Genomic DNA, 19,354 nt, shown 5'->3' with positions numbered 1-19,354 from the left:
AGTTTATGCTGGGATTACTACAGTGTGCTACACACAGTACCCATTTTGGCAACTGAACCTGGATTTTTAGCAGACTAAGATAACACTTTCCCCACAAGGCTAAATGACCAATATTTCTCTTAAGTCTACCTCCTTATGTTATACTTTATAGGATGTAGTTTTCTAGTTGTTGCTGTTGATGGTGTGACATATTTTTATCATGATTTTACTGCTATGAATACCAGACAACTACAAGGTGACCTTGACCTAGTTGAGGTGAAAATAGATCACCTGAGGCTCTGTGGGGAGCACTTTGGGTAAACAATAAATGACATTTTATGTTAAACAATGACATTTTCTGGATGGGCTGCTGTCCGGTGTGTCATTAATCAGGATTTTGGGGTTCAAAACCTTTGCCCTCCATTGTGACAAATAATGTACGATAAATAAATTAGTAGTATCAATTAGTAAATTAATTAAATATATTTTCTTGTAAATATACACTCACAGATGCATCAAACATCATGACGATATAGATAATGATAAGACACATTGTCAGGAAATATAATAATAGCCTATTCATTGAACTTAAGCTTAGGGCGTCTTCCTGCATTTCCAAAGAAATGTTAAGTGGACCGCAAATCGGAACTAGCTTTGCTCCAAGGCTCTAATTAGTCTGTCACACAGTCTAGATCTCAGGTTCTGAATCTCCCATTTCACTTAGACTCATTTATATTTTAATATTATTTGTTTCTATTCAAATTAGGCAAAGCCTACCCACATGTATCAATCCTAACCCAGTTTATATTTCTTGTTTCACAAGAAAAAAGGGAAATATGTTTTGGGGTGTAATTGATAAAACAGTTCAAGAATGAAGTAAAATTGTGCATCAAGGGCATTTTCTAACACTGCATCAACCATATGGTGGTTGGAGTTTGGGGAGAAGAATTGTGTCCTTTCTCTTGGTGTGCTTTGTGAAAGAAGACACCTGTGAGAGAGGAGACATTTTTGAAAATGTCACTGTGACGGGTAAAAAGCCAGAAAAGGTTACTGGATGCCATCACTTCCTGTTACCAATTTCCTGACAAGTAACAGAAAGAATTAATGTTCCCATATTTACATAATTTTTTTGTATTCCCAGAAATTCAAAAACTTGAATTCAGTCTTAAAATGACTTGACCTGCCATGAAGCAAACTTAAGACTCCATATGGACTTGACAGCAATGTATGTGTGCCCTTTTTGGGTGGAATCAATCCTAGAAAATTCTTCATTTGCTTGGGGAGTGTGAGGGTTTGGCTGGTATGCTGAGAAAAATCTTCCAGCTTTGGAAACAGCTGGATGAAAGTTCTTACATGTAGATGTGTCGGTTCCTGTGAGGAAGGCAAGTCAGTGGGAATGGCTGTTAGCTCTTTTCGTTTAGGTCAGACCAATTTTTTGTTTTACAGATTTTTGTCCTGAGAAAAACTATATGCTGGGGAGGGAAAAAATATAAAAAGAACAAAACGCCTGTCATAGTAATATTCCTTTTAGATATTTTAAGTATTTGTTGGCATTTTATGAAGTGTATGAAAGTATATGAAGTGCAAGAAACTATCTTTAAACTGTTTTCCTTTTTTTTGGCCAAAAATTACATTAGAATTATATTTTTTGAGTGTTATTTTTTGTTTGTTCTTATCCTGAAAAAAATATGACTGTCAGACACGTAAAACAAGAAATATAATTGGTTTGGCCTTACTGAAATCTTCAGACTCTAAAGACATGTGAACAGAACTGTACAAGTCAATGTTTATTTCAGTATCTCTGAGGAGTGTTAGGTAGGAAGGTCTGTTTTGTATTTTTCTTCCAGGCTTTTATGTTACTGAAATCATCAAGCTTTGAAGTCAGCACAACGGAAGTACATATATGTAGATGTGCTTTTGGTTGTCTGTAGGATTGTTACGTCTTTCTGTTTTCTTTGTCTGACTGTGAAGGACTGTTGTTACTGTCATTGGTCTTTGTTGTGCCATGGGCATTGCATTTGTGACTCTTTATCAGAGCAAGGTAGTACTCTGTAAGTGTTGTCTGGTACATTTTGAACAAATGTCTGGCAGAATTAATAGTAGATTCTTGCAGTTGTGTTCATGACATCTGACATTGTGTTTGGGATGAAACAAGACCAACCGTTTCTGATCGCATTGTTGATCTCCTGGATGTTTATCGTGGCAAAATGGGTATGGGGTAGCCTAATGGTTAGAGCATCCACCCATCAAGGTGAATACTGGGTTCAATTCACCACAGGGGCACCGGTCTATTGCTAAAAATGGCATAAAACTTTTATGATGGCATATGCTCCCTCTGTTCAGTTAGTGAGTACAGCTTCATGGTTTTAATGGTGGTTAGGTGTCTGCATAGATATAATTTTGGTAGTAACAAAAAATTCCATTTAAATTTTGAAATGGAGCCACAGTGTGATGGGAGATTCAAGGGAAATCTAGACTTGCTTCATTTAGAGCTTCTGGGCTGGGGAAATAATGTGGTTCAGGGACTGTGAGACGGACTAGACTAGTTTCTAAACTGTTGACTCCAGACTCTATCCTGTGTCAGTTTGTAAACAATTTTTGTTGATTTGTTATGCTATTACCTAAAAGTACAAATAGTGTCTTTCATTCCCTGATCTTATTTAACAGCTCTACCATGTGCTAAATGCTGAGCTTTGTAGTACATTAGCAGGTAGTCATATGTATAAGTGACCCATGCATGCTCAGGTAGTCAGTAGTAGTGAGGGAAGTGTATCTCCTCTAAGTTCCATTTTCTACTGGTTAGGTGATTGACAATATGATGGTTCTGGCAGTCATGAGATCATACTTTCAGTCCAAGAACCTTATTAATTTATATTCACCCAGCTCTTAATGATTATGAAGTGAATAAAAACAACATAAAAAATGCATTTAATAACACAAGGAGGAGGATTAAATATGCTTTTGTCACTTTGGGCAATATTCTCGCAATATTGTACCTGGAGACCTAAAAAGGGGTTTGCACATTGTTCTCATAAAGGGTTGAAGATCTTCAGAGTTGTAGGGGCTGAGGGGTGCTCCAGTGATGAAAGCATACGCTCGTCATGACAAAGACACAGGTCCGACTCCCCACATGGGTTCAAGGTGTGAAGTCCATCTCTGTTGTCGCCCACCGTGATATTGTCTGAATATTGCTAAAAGCAGCATAGAACAACACACACTCTCTGGCTGAATCGGGAGCTACCCAGCTGTTAAGTAGTAATACAAGTCCCAGTGAAGCAAGGCTAGATTTTCCACAGGTTTGGAAAGTCTGAATCGCCCACCTCACAGGGGCTTGTTTACTATTCAAAGTCCGTTTTTTGTTTCTTTCCAAATTCTATTTCAGAGTCTGTTAGTCTATGGGACATAATGAGCTCTTACTGTTTGTGTTCTCCTCAGTAGAATTAGCTGAACCTTTCAACACACTCAGTGATGTTAGTTTGTTTAAGTTTGTCTAGCTGTTTGGTCTGATTCACAGCAGCTATCATATATGTTGACATGTTGACATTGTTGAAGGAGCAAACAGCCCTTCACATACACTGATTAAGGTTCAAGCATTGTCCTCCAAGCCAGGTTGTTTGGTTTTACAGTGAACCCATACAATGAGGCTGACCTCACTCTGGTGCCTGTGATGTAATCGTTGCCATGGAAATTACAGTGCCCTTATGCGCTGACCAGCCCCAATTGTTTCCATTGTTCTGTCTAGATGTAATTATAGACTGTGATACAATTAGCTGTCCAGCATGTAATAATAGTCAGGGACAACAGTCGGCTGTTAGATAACATGTGGCATTTACTGCCCTTTGTTTTGATTAGTGGGAAATTGTGTATAAACTGTACTCTTATGTTTTTTGAGTTGTGTAAATATTTAGTTCTGTTTGGCATGCAGTTGTTTCCGATTTTGAATATGTTTAGGAAAATGTAAATTTGTGGCATTTGTCAGTCTAGGCACATATGAAGCTAGTTTTCAGATCTATGGCTTCAGAGACACGAATCTTTAATTTGGTGTTTGGGTTTTGATCAACATTTAAGTAAGTGCTTATGAATTTGACATCCATGAAGATCTAGGTTAGACCTGGCCTTCAGCTACCCATTTTTTGGTTTCACAGTTATTTTCAACTCTCTGCGCACATATGCAGGACATGTAAAAATATCCACAGGTGTATTTCTAGTGTGATCGTATGCTTTACCAACAGTTTAAATATTTTGGTTGCAACTGCATAAAATTAGAAACAAGTTATGATTTTTTTAGTTGTGAGAAGGGGATGTGCAGCAAGGACAGTGCTGGTGAAATGTGTTTATGAAAAAGCTTGTTCATATGAATTAAGCTCTTTATTTAGCTGATCCCAGTCTTTGTGTCATAAATAAATTGAGATGATTTGCATTCGCCATAAAAGTATGTATTTGTTTAACTTTGTGGGTTTTTTTAGATTTTTTTTTACAATATCATTAAAGCATACGACCAAACTGGAAACACACTCGTGGACTAGTGGATAGTTTTACACACCTTCGGATAGACACAGCGAGTCGAAAATTAATGTGTAAAATATTAATGTGAAACCAGCAAATGCTTGTACACAGGATGAAGGGGACTGGACAATTGCCATGATTGCAACTCAGCCTATACAAACTGTGTTGCTTATGCACATCAGTTCTCATGATGTCCATCATTGGATTGTCTGGTCCATCTAGATGAATTATATGAGAGCAGCAATCAAATGACCAAAAATAAATTTTCATTTTATGTGCAAGGATGTTTGTTTGAGATGCTGATAGACTTACCCCCATTATGTGGGCTACAACTATCAGTGTACTACATACCACATTTGAATGTCATGTCACATCAGTAATTATTACTACGACAAATTAACAGTCAACAGGGGGTTCCATATTGTAGTGTATCAGTCACTTAGCTATAATATTATAATCGTGAATAATTATTCGTATTCGTTACCTAATATTTAGGATACATATCATATTCGCCACATAGTGTATTCGTTGCAACCCTACTATTTACCCATAAACATGTAAGGGTGGTTAGGTAGTCTAATGGTTAAAGTGTTTGCTTGTCACAATAAAAACCGGGGTTCGACTATCCTCATGGGTGCTATGCAAGAAACCTGTTTCTTACATCCCCTACTATGATGTTGCTGGAATATTGCTAAAAACGGCATAAAACCATACACATTCATTCATTGTAAGTATATTAAATATTATAATGTGACAATGCCCAAAAAACTATATCATTGTTCATCAATAATGGTGGAAGTAAGCTAATATTTGCTTGTTACAGATTGTTGGGTTAAGGTGACCTTCATTCAGACCCTTCCTCATATCAATAAACTGGCCACAAGGAATATGATAAAGATTTATGAGATATAATTGCGATGATTAATCCGTGCCAGTGTGGACGACAAGACTGTTGGGTACTCACAGATTACGATTATTTTGTCCAATAAAATATTGGCAGCATTGTTAATTCCTTGATAGGGTCTCTATGGCAACAGCGGAAGGGGCTATTTTTTCAATAAACAGTGATCATAGTGGTATTAATTCAAGCAGAATTTCCAGGCAACAACTCTAATGTGTTGTTATGTTATGAGATTGTGCCTCGTTATATCTCTAGTTAACTTGACAACTGACTCACCTAATTCTTTGTGCATGGAACTACAGAATTTGAAAACATATGATCATTTTGCAATATCTCCTATTCATCTTCACTTATGCAAATTTCAAAACGTCATACAAATCAGTGAAGAGCTAGGGTAAAATGATGTTAGGATAATGTCATGATGTTTAGGATGTTTTGTGTGTGAAACTTGAGCCACTGGTCGGGTAGTCGATTAACAGTCTGTATGATCTTTGTCTTGTGAGATCATCGAACAGCAGTCTTTAGGATGATGCTACAGTGAGCTAGAAATGATGGAAAGAGCTACGTTCAGAGTAGCTGATTTTTGTTTTTTATTTCTGGTATTAGAACCAAAACAATTCAGCATGTTACTAGTCCTCATAATAGCAACAAATAGAAAAAAACACGTAATAATTGTCTTTCTACTGGCAAACAAGGACAAGTTGAGCACCAACCTGACAACTGACCTGTATTTGGATGTATGAGTGCTCCCCACTGGTGCTTGCCATTGTGAGCAAAGGGGCCCCAGGTTGTCCACGATCAAGTCTAGTGTTTTCCTGACTTGCTACACAGACTATGGCATGTGCAGCTAAGTGTGGAATCAATTTCATCGTCATGCTTGGCCAGCGCACTCGCCTTCATCTCCTTTACCTTTCACTAACCAAAAGGATTGCTGATTTCTATGCACTGGCTATTTCTCAGAAACTTGTTTTCTGTGCCGGGCCAACTTATCCTTGTTTGCTAGTAATAGTCCTTGTCAACTAGTGGTATATTGGTAAGGAATGTGATCAGATTATGATGTCAAGATGTTATGATCCAAGATTTTATGATCACCTTTGTTTTTGATAATGCTTGGATTAACAGGGCTTTGAAAGTTTGATGAGTTGGCATAATACACATGGTATTGTAAAGTTACGCATTGTTGGTCGTTGAGTATAGTTTGACGTGTGACTGTTGTTAACATCTGGACACAAATGTGTTTCTGGTATTACAGGGTTCTAATGTGATTGTGAACCTTGTAGGACCTGACAGCTTGTGTTGTGTACTCCCCAGGGTGCTGAGAATTAAAGTGAGTGCACAGTAGAGCACTGACTGAGGCTGTAATGGTGTTAGTCCACTGAGTGAGTGAGTGAGTGAATTTAGTTTTACGTCGCACTTAGCAATATTCCAGCTATATGGCGACGGTCTGTAAATAATCGAGTCTGGACCAGACAATCCAGTGATCAACAACATGAGCATCGATCTGCGCAATGGGGAACCGATGACATGTGTCAACCAAGTCAGCTAGTCTGACCACCCGATCCCGTTAGTCGCCTCTTACGACAAGCATAGTCACCTTTTATGGCAAGCATGGGTTGCTGAAGGCCTATTCTACCCCGGGACCTTCACGGGTGTTAGTCCACTGAGCAAACTGAATTAGAACAAAGCCCTTGCGAAATGGAGGCATGATGGAAATATGGTAACAGAATACAATAGATGTCAGTTAACACGTCACATTTAGAAAATATCACACAAGTGTGTTTTTATATCAAATAGATCATAACATAATTTGATAAAAGTTGAGACCTGAATTTTTTCATTCAAAACCAATTTTTTAAACTTTCCAATCTGCATACAGTGACGAATGTATTTTGAATGCAAAGAAGTATTGCTAAACAGCCTTAGTGGCAGAGATAAGTGATGTCATTTGATTATGATGTCATTTATCAATGATGTAAAAATGGTCTACAGAGCATTGTGATGAAAGGATGTGTCGCTTGATATCAGCAAGCAAAATCGTCAAAATAAGCTATTTGTGGCTAGTAAATGATTTTGCTTAGCGTTAACCTGGTATTTAAACTTATTCTTGCCCTTATTGTGTTACAGATTGTTGATTGGAGCACCAAAAGCCAATTCTGAAGTTCTGTTACAAGTGGAGAGAAGTGGCGCCATCTACAAGTGTCCAGCAGATAGCACATTGGAGGATGACTGTGAACAGCTCAAGGATGCACCATTCAGTTAGTTGGACTTTAGTAGTTCCTTTAGAATACACACTTGATGATCCAGGCTAGAATCGATCTTCAGTAAGCCATCTCTTATGTTGCAACGTACAGCATTGGGTGGTCAGGCTCACTGACCTGGTTGACATGTGATCAGTTCACAATTGCATAGGTCGACGTTCACACTGTTGATCACTAGCCTGTCTGTGTTTTCCGAATCTGTTTATTTACAGACAGCTGCTGTATAGCTGGAATGTTGCTGAGTGTGGCATAAAACTAAACTCACTCACTCACTCACACTTTAGAACACAGTTTACTTTACTCATCTGTAGCATTTAACTTTGTTTCAATCATAGGAGAGTAGCATTGTAATTTGTATCTTTGCAGTTATTGAACGTTAATAGTGTGTTTTGGATCTGTTTACATTGTGCCTGGTGCAGTTAACATGTCTGGATAAGCTAATGCTGTATTTGGTGCAGTTAACCTTGTGTCTTTTGATGGCATATCCTTTGAACATGTTGAATGGCTGTTATTATTGTAGCATAAATCGGTGTGTTTTGATTGGAAGAGCAGAAATATACAGGGCCGATTAATGAATATTGTAAATATGTAAACTTTTTTTTTCAGATTCTTTACCGGACAAGGAAGAAAATATGACGGACCAATGGCTTGGCGTCGTGGTCCAGAGTCAGGGGAAGGGACGAAACGTGTTGGTAGGGGTCATTCTGTATGGACAATTATCTGTTGATTCTCTTATATTGAGGTGGAGGACAGAACACAGTAATATCACAAATTTTTCTACTATTACAAGGAACAGAGTTTGATATGTGAAATTTCGTCAGGGGTGATTGAGATCTTGTACTCGTTGTGCATACCCTTTATGAAAACCTTGTCATAAATTCTGCATTATAGCATTTGTCACACCCAAAAATCCTCTGGTTTTCATTGCAAGTCCTCACTACTCTTAACCTTTTATAACTAGTTGTACAAGCAATAGGATGTTGCTGCTTGGTAAGACAGTTATGTTTTGGCTTTTTCTAGACACGCACAAAAGCTTCCTCTGACAAATCAACTCTCCAAAAACCTGAAATACTGTGTTAGGTGTGAATTAGCGTCATATATTTACAGTTGGTAATAATTATCAGAAAAGCTTTCAATATGGTGCTTGGAGTTACTTCCCTTTCCATGTCAATTTATATTGCTTTTCTTTTCTTGGATTCTTTTCATGGAAAAGGAACTCACATTTAAACTGTATTTCGTATTTGGTACAGTTAGGGCAGGTGGTCTGTGATTTGAGTAATAACAAAGAAATGCCTACATAGATTTTCGATTGTTTGATGATGATTGTTTGTTTGTCAGACCTGTGCTCACCGCTATATGCGAAGCAACTATGGGCTAGGAATGTGCTACACCCTGCTGCAGTCCTTGGACTACCAGGAGAAGTGGCGGCCATGTTTAGGACGTCCTGTGGAACAGCTACATCGGCAGTTCGGTGTGTGTCAGGCTGGCGTCAGCGGCATGTTGTTGAAGGTAGGTAGTCAATGCATATGTCATGTTGAGTTGTGCCCCTTTGTTGTGTCAGGACCTGGATTATTGCTGAGTGCTGCTTTACACAGCAAACAAATCTAATTTCGGTATAAGATCTCAATTTTTCTTACAGGATGATGGTTTCATCATGGGAGCTCCAGGGTCGTTTGACTGGCGTGGCGTGATGTTTAAGGGGAACATGAGCGAGGTGCTCGGAGCAGACAAGTCCTTCTACTACACTCCAGTTCCAACAGAAGGGAACTCCCCATCTCCCACAGAACCCAAACCTCCTGTGGACAAGTACGCTTACCTGGGTGAGTATGACCTGAAAAAACCAAGCTGGTCTGAAACAGTTGTGATGAGTATGTGAAAACGTGCTGTTCGATGTCCTCGGTAACCAGTATTTTAGCTCTGAATGCTATAATTCTGAAACTGATCTTTGCGACAGGTTGGAGATAAATTAACATTACCGAAAGTGTAAAGATGTAAATGCAGTGGAAGTCTTCTAAACCAGCATTTTTGGGGACAGGGAAGTAATACCGGAATAGAGGTAGTGTATGAAATAGCATCGGCCCAGCAACCCACTGCTTGCTAACTACACGGCAGGCTTACAACTTTATTTTATAACCAGCCCTGTGTGCCAATACAATTTCCAAGGGAATACATTGGACCATGTCATTGACTACAGGAAGCATTGCGAAAATAATTTACAAATGTGGTACCTACACAAAACCTGTTCAGTTCATGATCAATCAAACCATAACTTCCACAGATCAGACTGCCCATTTATCTAACACTAAATGTGATTGGTCTAGAGAATGCTTTCAGCCAATGAACAGTGTTGTTTCTTTCTGATAGTGTGTAACAATCACACATCAATTCATTAATTACATTACTTTAATCTCTTATCTCGGTTTCCTGTTTTAAATACAGGGCTGCTTACATGTTAACAGGGCCAGCAACAATTTTCAGTTATCAGCCCTGTGGGCTTCCTGGGTATTTTCGAAGTTTCATACAATGATAGAGGGTGTGACGGTTTAGAGAACATTTCCCTTTTCCACCTGAGAATGATATTCCGTGTTCCGTAAAATACAAACAATGTGTTGATAGTGATCATATTCTTCATTCATCAATGCAGATAATACTACCCAAATGTACATGTACAGTATATTTTCAGTTTTCTTTATGATTCATGAAACTTAACTGGTCTAACCATCTCGATGCGGTGAGTGACTGACAAATTGTGACACGACAAGAGACTTACTGACACCAGACATGCATATGACCATAAATTAACTAGCTTCTGCCGGGACTAAAATCTAGTGCCAATGATGACAGCATGTCAGATTGGAGGGCAGTCGGTCTAAGAGCTTCCGCTGTATTTTTATACGATTCAAGTGGCAAGTGGTTTAGTGTCCATGCAACGCTCAATATGTGATATCACATTTCATGCAAAATGTGTAAGTACATGTTTATTTGGTGGTGTTTGAACTCCTGGGCATAGCAGGACTTGAGTTGAGTCCCTAATGCTTGGTGCCCTGTCCATGTTTGCAATATGAATATGTTGGGTTTTTTTTTAGCACATCAAGCACACTTGGGGCTTTCATTTGAGACATGCAGCATTTTCAACAGATTATACCATTCTCCCTCCCACTTGACGAGGGATGGTCGGGTAGTCAAGTGGTTCAAGCATCAGCTTGTCACACAGAAGACCCGGGTTCAGTTCCCCACATGGGTACAATGTGTGAAGTTCTTTTCTAGTGTCGTCCACCATGATAATGTTGCAATATTGCTAAAACTCACTTTTACTCACTTTTACTATCTTACTTTTACAGGCTACTCTGTGACCAGTGGAGTATATGATAAGTCGAAACAGAAATACTACATAGCAGGTGCTCCCCGCTCTGGGCAGACGGGAGAGATTGTCATCTTCTCACAGATCCCAGGACGAAATCTCCTTTATGCTGAAAACCAGATCATTAAGGGCCAGAAAGACTTCTCATCATTTGGACATGACCTGCTGACGATTAATTTGAACAATGACCAGTAAGTGATGTCAATTTTTCCCAAAGATTTTTTAGACTGTTTTATTACGCTGACATGCAGTGACACAGCTGATGTAATGTACAGACTAACTCCTCAGTCAACCTTGATACTAGATGATGTTTTCCAACAACAACTCATATTTCCTAATTTTTTATCATAGTGTTATGTTGGTGTGTGTATGTAAAAAAAATTAAATGTTTCTTGTGCACATTTTTTTCAATAGTGACGAGGGCGGTACGACTTTATTTTTTATTTTTGATAGAGAAAAAAAGTGACAAGGGAGGAACACGTATTTATGTTTTTTCTCTCATAATTTCAGCTAGAGAAGTCAACCACATGTTAATGAATGAACACTTGTTCCATCAGACTTGTTCTTACAGACACTCATTCTTATAGTGAACAAGTGGATGATCGGGACACGGCCAAATCAAAATCTTTTTTTTTTAAATGGGAAAAAAACTTGTTACACGCACAAAAAAGTGACACTTTGATGCCTGAGAAACTTTTCTCTATTTATATTTATCCTCAATGTAATAGCCATATAATATGTTGGTGCGAAGTTATCACAATGCACATGCTAATGTCTATGGTATTACTCTACTTACAACTGCTTAAATATCTTACGCAGCCTGAAATGACAGATTTATTCATAAATCAGTGAAGATGGCAGATCTATATATCTGAAATAAGTCCAATAAATAAGTATTAGTAACTTGTTTTTCCTGAAATATACAACAGCTATATCATAAAACATAATCACTATGTACAGAATTCTACCCATTAATACATCTGTTTCATTTGATAATACTTTCAGATATGATGATCTGATAGTCGGAGCTCCATTCTATCATGATACCAATGTTGGTGGCGCCATCTATATCTATCTGGGTGGAGGAACTGCGGTAAGTTGCAAGAATAGAGTTACCATGGTTACCAGTGATAACTTTTTGAAAAATGTTACATTTTGTGCCAGTTTGTCTTCCTAGGTACAGGGGTCAATTTAATTTTGAATTCTTTCTTGCCCAACTGCAAGTGTAAACATCCACTGGCAATAAATAAAACATTTAGCGAAACAAAAAATATATATGCATCCATTTTGTGTCACGCACACTTCATTTCAAGACATGAGTAGACCCAATTTCATTTTGATTTCTATGAATAATGCAGACCAAAATTATTATAATTATTTGTAACTGTCAGTTGTCTTGGCCACAGTTAGGGATCCCATCAAAGGGGGAGTAGGCTTATGTATAAAAAACATACCATTTTGATACTAATTTTAAGGGTTAAGTTAGGATGATTTGTAAATGTTCCTTGCCATCAAGCACTGTCAGACAGCAAATACTTACCCTGGAGTCTGGCTATCGTATTATTTTGCAACTGTAGGTGACTTACCTCAGATACCCCAGATGTCTATAGCAGTAGCAGTTTTTGTGGTTGTAGTGATTGTTGTTATTATTTTTTTTTTTTTCTTTTTAAGTTGAACAAGTACACAGATCCCATCGTGATCCTCAGCCGACAGATGAATGACCAGGAATGTCGGGAACTTCAGTGTGAACATGCCAGGTTTGGCTTCAGTCTCAGCAAGGCCGGAGATCTGAATGGAGATGGCTACCAAGGTGGGCTATAGCAGACCCTGTTATGGGTGTAGTATGTGGCCTTTTAGATGTCTGGGTTATTGTAGGTGCCCTGTTGGGAGCCTGGTGTAGAGTATAGCCCTGTTGGAAGTCTGGGCTGAGTAGGTGCACTTTTGGGAGTCTGGAGTAGAATAAGAGCCGTGTAGGGAGTCTGGAGTAGAATAAGAGCCGTGTTGGGCGTCTGGAGTAGAATAAGAGCCGTGTTGGGCGTCTGGAGTAGAATAAGAGCCGTGTTGGGCGTCTGGAGTAGAATAAGAGCTGTGTTGGGAGTCTGGAGTAGAGTAGGGGCTCTGCTTATGTGAGGGGTAGAGAAGGGGCCCTGTTGGGAGTCTGGAGTAGAATAAGAGCCGTGTTGGGAGTCTGGAGTAGAGTAGGTGTGCTGTTGGGAGTCTGGAGTAGAGTGGGTACAAAAAGACATTAAGCACCACTGATTCACTCAGTAATTCCAAGAAAGTGTTATGTTCTGAAGTTTATTCTCCTGGGATTTTAGCTATGATGATTGTATTTCAGACTTTGCTGTGGGTGCTCCATATGAAGGGAACGGAACGGTCTACATCTTCCATGGCTCCAAGAAAGGAGTCGTGGAGAAGTATGCACAGGTGAGATTCTGGGTTTAAAGAATTGCCAAGCATTCTTGTGGCACAACTAAATGGGTTGGGGCATTAGACTCATTGATTAATACCTGGATGGCTTAGATCATAGATCACAATATCAATCACAACATTGTTTGGTCCAGATCTGGTTATTTTCAAGCTGCCACCATTCACCTGGAATATGGACATGTGACTAGAAACAAATAACATGCAGTTGTCATATTTTAGTGCCTGCAAAGTAGAAACTAAGAAACAAACCTTTGAAACAAACCTATCAAACAAAAGTTTTTATATACCATTGTAAACCAAGAGTCACTATGTTCTTTAATCTGATTGGTTGAAAAACATGATCGAATGGTACTCAATTCCCAGAAATAGTAAGACTTTTCACTGCATATTGACATGCCAATATGGTAACCACCGTTGTGTTGTTGCATTGTCAACATTGGTGCTGTCATTCAAATCACATTGTGACAGAAAGTCGGAATGCTGTCACAAACGAGCAGTTTCAGATGCTGCTGTGGGAACCAGCTGAAACGGCAAGCTGATGACACATCACTGCTGTACCCGTACTCGCTGTCAATGAGTGCAGACATTAAAACTTGTATGAGCATTTAACTTTCCTTTTATGTTGATAAACATCATGCATTTGCCAGTTTCCAGGTGTTATGGAGTATTTGAAGAAAAGAATACATGTTGAACTGACTGCATGCTTCAAATACTCAGTAGTATCTATATCTCCTAAATCAAATATGTTTCAAACTAACCTTTCATTACAGAGAATCCCAGCTGAAGACGTCCCTAGTCCTAATCTGGAATCATTTGGCCACTCTCTGTCTGGTGGAATGGACCTGGACGGCAATGGTTACCCAGACCTGCTGGTCGGGTCGTATGAATCCAATGAAGTTTCACTGATCAGGGCGCGACCAATCATCCATCTGATTTCAAATGTGACCCTGGCACCCGAGATGATTGACCTATCCCAACCCCCATCGTGCCAGTTTGAACGTGATGTTCAGAAACACTGTGTTCAAATTTCCATTTGCCTCAGTTTTAAGGCTGAGCCCCAGAAAAGGTGAAAATGTTTAGCTTGTTGACAACTGTTTTAAGTAGAACACTCTCTTCTGGCAATAGATTTGCTGACAAGTGTGATTTGTTAAACATGATCATAATGGGAGTTGGGGATTATGGTTTTAGGAAACAAGAAGTGATATTTTAAAGAATGCTTTCTAGCTTTAGACTTTGCTTGGTGCATTGGAAAAAATTATTGTGTGTGCTCAGAACAGTGAAAACAAGCTGCGCCTATTATTGACAAAAATTTCATTCATTGTTTTATTTCCAGCTTTACGAACCGACCTAGAATTGTCTATAAGATTGAAACCGAGAAGTCGCGAAGTATTTCTCGAGTTTTATTGAAAAACCCATCAGAAGCTAATGGCCGCATAAAGGAAGCCATTTTGACCCTTCGCCAGCAAACAGACCCTCGGCCAAGGTGCACCAAGGAGATTGCTTATCTTGAGGTGGGTAGATCATCCATGGTCACCATTTTGCACATGCTATATTCCTTCATCTCTCATCTTGGATGTCATTGGCATGCAGTGCTATTTGTACTCAGGTAGGGAAATCACACATTGACTAAAGTATCTAGCAGCATAGGAGAAAACACTTCTCCTTGGTTTTGGTAGACAATGTAAAACCGGAGGGGGAGGGATTTTCCAACCCTGATGGTTTTACATTGTGTACCAAAACCGAGGAGAAGTGAGTGAGTTTAGTTTTGCACTCAGCAATATTCCAGCTATATGGCAGCGGTCTGTAAATAATTGAGTCTGGACCAGACAATCCAGTGACCAACACATGAGCATCGATCTGCGCAATTGGGAACCGGTCAACCATGTGTCAACGAGCCAGACCACCCGATCCCGTTAGTCACCTCTTACGACAAGCTGAGTCGCCTTTTATGGCAAGCATGTGTTGCTGAAGGCCTATTCTACCCCGGGACTTTCACGGATCCCGAGGAGAAGTGTTTTCTCTATCGTATATACTGTCAATGATGAGTAGTTACAATGTAGGTGATCATTTAATGAAGCTACATAACAATAACTGAAGAGCGCGTATGACAGACTAAGAATCACACTGGGGTGCACGTGTGGAAGGTTGGTACAATAGCCAAACATCAGTCAAATGTATCATGTCTCATGATGTTGTTTGGTTATTGCTGCTTTACTTTTTGTATTTTCATAAGAGACGCGTGTTTCAGGACTCATTCCAAGACAAACTGAACCCACTGATCTTCGACATCTCCTACAAGTTGGAGGAACGGCCATACACACGCCCCACACCTGGACAACCCCTGCTCAACATCAATGACTACCCCATCCTCGCTACGGCTGGGGCAGAGATGGAGACAACAAAGACAGCACTCACTACCATGGTATGTAATAAACACTAGTGCTATTCTTGTGATTGAAAGAAGGATTAAATGGTATTGCTTGTAGTGCATGTATTTGTTATAAAACTTCATTAATTAGAAAAAAAAGAGGTGAAAACCTTTAAAACTGGTGATTACATTAAGAATGTACTCAATTTGATTATAATCAATAACCACTCTCCACAAGTCCTCTGATAATCGATAGTGGATGTGGTTTCCAATTCCCAACACTAACAAACACAAGATCTTAGCCTTGGTCAGTTTGCATAGAAGCCCGTGTTAATTACAGGTTATAACAGATGGCCAAGTGTTGTGGCTTGTCTTAGGATATGTCTTTGTACTGTCATGGCAGGAAACAATCACTGGATTTTCTGGTCTGTTATGATGGTGTGACGATTCATCGATTCTTGTCGATGCATCAAACCTCTGGCTGCTGATACATAGAATCAATACAAGGTTTTATACTGTCGTACATGCATTTTACTTTGAATGTTGCCGAATTGCAATATCTGTCGAGAAAAAAGATTTACTTTAGTTTGATAATAAAAATATATGCTAACTTATTTTCGATTAGTTAACGTTTCCTTGTTTCAAGAACTGTGTCGGACATAGCACTCACATTTTATTAACATTCACAAAGTCTATGTAAAAATGTAATTATCTCATTTCTGAATGAACATTGAACAACGCTGATGAAATTTGATCAAATGCTTTAAAATTGCTTTTGTACTGATCATTAGGAGTTCTATAGTTGGTGATAGAATTTTGGAATAGATTTTAGTATTGCGATATGTATTTTATTGCCACCATTGTGTCGGAATCTGTAGCATATTGCAACTTCAGTGCACAATACTATTACAATATATCATCATGACTAAATTTTTTGTATCATGATGTATCGTATAACTTATTGTCTGCTATTACCTAATCTCTTTCAAGCATTTGTCATATACCTTGAACATTATTGGTGCAGTGTGACACATCAAACAATTGGATTAGGTTGTCAGGCAAGTAGGACTAGTTCCAGCCTGAAATCTTGGTCACTATAACATTAAACAATGTTTGTAGAATATGTCAGTTCAAAGGAACTTCTAGATTTGGTTTTCTATTTGGAATAAAAGGCTAACCATTTAGCATGTTGAGAATGTAGCTTGCCCTTTATTTCAGGTGGAGTTTGTCAAGGACTGTGAGGGAGAATGTAACAGCAACCTCCAGTTTGAGGTTAATCTTGACCTACCAATGTAAGTTACATATACCCATCAGTAGTCTTTTTATCTGAGGGGAGGGGCGGTGAGGTAGCCTATCAGTTGCATTTCTGGAGCAGAACTTCAAAACCGTTTACTATTTCTTCACCAAACTGGGCACATACCTCTGGTGGTGTACTGGTGCCTTTTGGTAGTTTTAGAATTCTGAATGAAATATTTTTTTCCATTTCCATGGCAACAAGTCCGACTTTGACAGAATTTAGTGCTCTTTTCTGGGCCAGAACTTCAAAACAGTTCACTATTTCTAATCTTGGCACAGATAGATGTTGTAGTGTACTGGTGCCTTTTGGTAGGTTTGGTTTTTGAATAAAATATGTCTCATCGTCTCCATGGCAACAACTTTGGCTTTGACTGAATTTGGTGGTTGTGCTCTTTTCTGGAGGAGAACTGTAAAACCTTTCAATATTTCTTCCTCAAACTTGGCATAAAAATTGGTCTGGTGCTATACTGGTGCCTTTTGGTAGTTTTAGAATTCTGAATAAAATATATTTTGCGTTTCCATGACAATTAGTTTGACTGACTGAATTTGGTGGGTGTGCTCTTTTCCGGAGGAGAACTTTAAAACTGATCACTATTTCTAAACTAAACTTAGCAAATAGATAGATCTTCCTGTGTACTGGTGCCTTTTGGTAGTTTGGTGTTTTTGAATAAAATGTATTTCTGCGTTTCCATGGCAACAAGTTTGACTTTGACTGAATTCGGTGGTAGTGTTCTTTCCCGGAGCAGAACTGTAAAACCTTTCAGCATTTCTTCCTCAAAATTTTTGCTATGGAAATGATTCGAACTTAGTCTAAAAAAACGTCATGCTCAGAGAGTCTGCGAATGGGTGACCGTGATTTGGCAGCTTGACTCCTGAGTGTTTCTGGGGCTGCAGTCCTGCCCATAACAAATCACATGTGAAACATGTGGTCTCACCTTAGGCAAGGCAGTTTGTTCAAAGTTGCCTCTGTCCACCCAGCATAAAATGGGTACATGTGACTATAGCCTGGGGTAATGATAACCAGATTCTGATTACAGAGTCCAGTGAGCACGTAGTCAGATGGATACTAGGCGCTATATTAATGAATTATTATTAATTATTGTCATAATGCTCATGCTATCCACTAAACTGTCCTGCCCAGACCGATGTTTCATAGATGCAGTGAGTGGGTGAGCAAGGTTTCGTGCTGCTTTCAGTAATATTCCAGCAATATCATAGATGGACTCCAGAAATGGACTTCACAATGTGTGGAACTGAGCTCAGGTCTTTGCTCAGATAAGCAAACACTTTAACCAATAGGCTACCACATAGTTCACGATCAAGTTGGGTGATAAGTTACTGTCATATATTATCATTAATATTGATAAAGATATGACATTGTTGCAATATTTTTTCCTTTACAGGGATTCTTCAGGACGTTATGTTCTGAGCCAAGGTGACCAGGATGTGATTACACTGACGATGACAGTCCGCAATGTAGAGGAGGCAGCCTACCTGACGAGGGTGTACATAAAGAAGCCAGAGACACTGCATTACCAGGGGCGGGACACTCTAGACGCAACCAACAAGGTACAGACTCCAAGTCATTCTGGTAGTCTTAAAGAGTAGACAAAAATGGCCCCTTCAGTAGAATTCCCAAATTGGCCATGAGGGGTGGAATTGGTCCTTGTGGGTATTAAAACTGAGTGAGTGAGTTTAGTTTTATGGCACACTTTTGTGGCATCAGTGATGATGGTTTGTGATATAGAATCCAATAAATGTTGGGAGTGATGAGGGCAGACAGTGATGATAGCACCATTCACTCGCTGTAATGCCTCATAAAAGATGAATCTTAAACCAACCTTTGTAGATCCAGGTTAGAGAACTGGTCTTGTTGTAAGAGGCAAATATTAGGATTGAGTGGTAAGGTTTGCTGACTTGGCTGACACATGTCATCAAATGCCAGCTGTGTAGATATATGCTCATGATGTTTTATCATTGGGTTGTATGGAGACCACCGCCATATAGATCAAATATCGGTGCATGTGGCATCAGACAACAAACAAACAAATGGCAAAAAGGCATATGTTTTTTCCTGAATTGCACATTTACCCAGTTTGGGTTTTATACAAACTCTCTGTAAATGCCAACTAGTCAACTTAGTAGTGAAAAACCCTTGAAGGTCCCGGCGTAGATTAGGCCTTCAGCAACCCATGCTTGCCATAAAAGGCGACTCAGATGGTCGTAAGAGGTGACTAAAGGGATCGGGTGGTCAG

The 19,354-nt window shown here is 39.1% G+C and overlaps 1 protein-coding gene across 2 annotated transcripts in view; it reads left to right on the top strand.

Moving 5' to 3' along the window:
• The window catches only part of LOC137255779 (integrin alpha-PS1-like), a 52,816-nt gene that overhangs the window by 19,481 nt on the left and 13,981 nt on the right, over positions 1-19,354 (top strand). For both annotated transcript variants that reach the window (XM_067793308.1, XM_067793309.1), the window contains exons 2-14: positions 7,511-7,641; positions 8,251-8,336; positions 8,983-9,153; positions 9,284-9,464; positions 10,986-11,196; positions 12,011-12,098; positions 12,677-12,815; positions 13,344-13,432; positions 14,206-14,501; positions 14,769-14,946; positions 15,684-15,857; positions 17,022-17,095; positions 18,503-18,668. In XM_067793308.1, the coding sequence (XP_067649409.1) occupies positions 7,511-7,641; positions 8,251-8,336; positions 8,983-9,153; positions 9,284-9,464; positions 10,986-11,196; positions 12,011-12,098; positions 12,677-12,815; positions 13,344-13,432; positions 14,206-14,501; positions 14,769-14,946; positions 15,684-15,857; positions 17,022-17,095; positions 18,503-18,668 (1,984 nt within the window). The remainder of the gene's footprint in view (positions 1-7,510; positions 7,642-8,250; positions 8,337-8,982; positions 9,154-9,283; positions 9,465-10,985; positions 11,197-12,010; positions 12,099-12,676; positions 12,816-13,343; positions 13,433-14,205; positions 14,502-14,768; positions 14,947-15,683; positions 15,858-17,021; positions 17,096-18,502; positions 18,669-19,354) is intronic.

This window comes from Haliotis asinina, chromosome 11 (genome assembly GCF_037392515.1).
Source record: "Haliotis asinina isolate JCU_RB_2024 chromosome 11, JCU_Hal_asi_v2, whole genome shotgun sequence".
Classification (NCBI taxonomy): domain Eukaryota; kingdom Metazoa; phylum Mollusca; class Gastropoda; order Lepetellida; family Haliotidae; genus Haliotis; species Haliotis asinina.
Note: the sequence above shows the minus strand (reverse complement) of the source record. Positions and strands in the feature narration are given on the sequence as shown.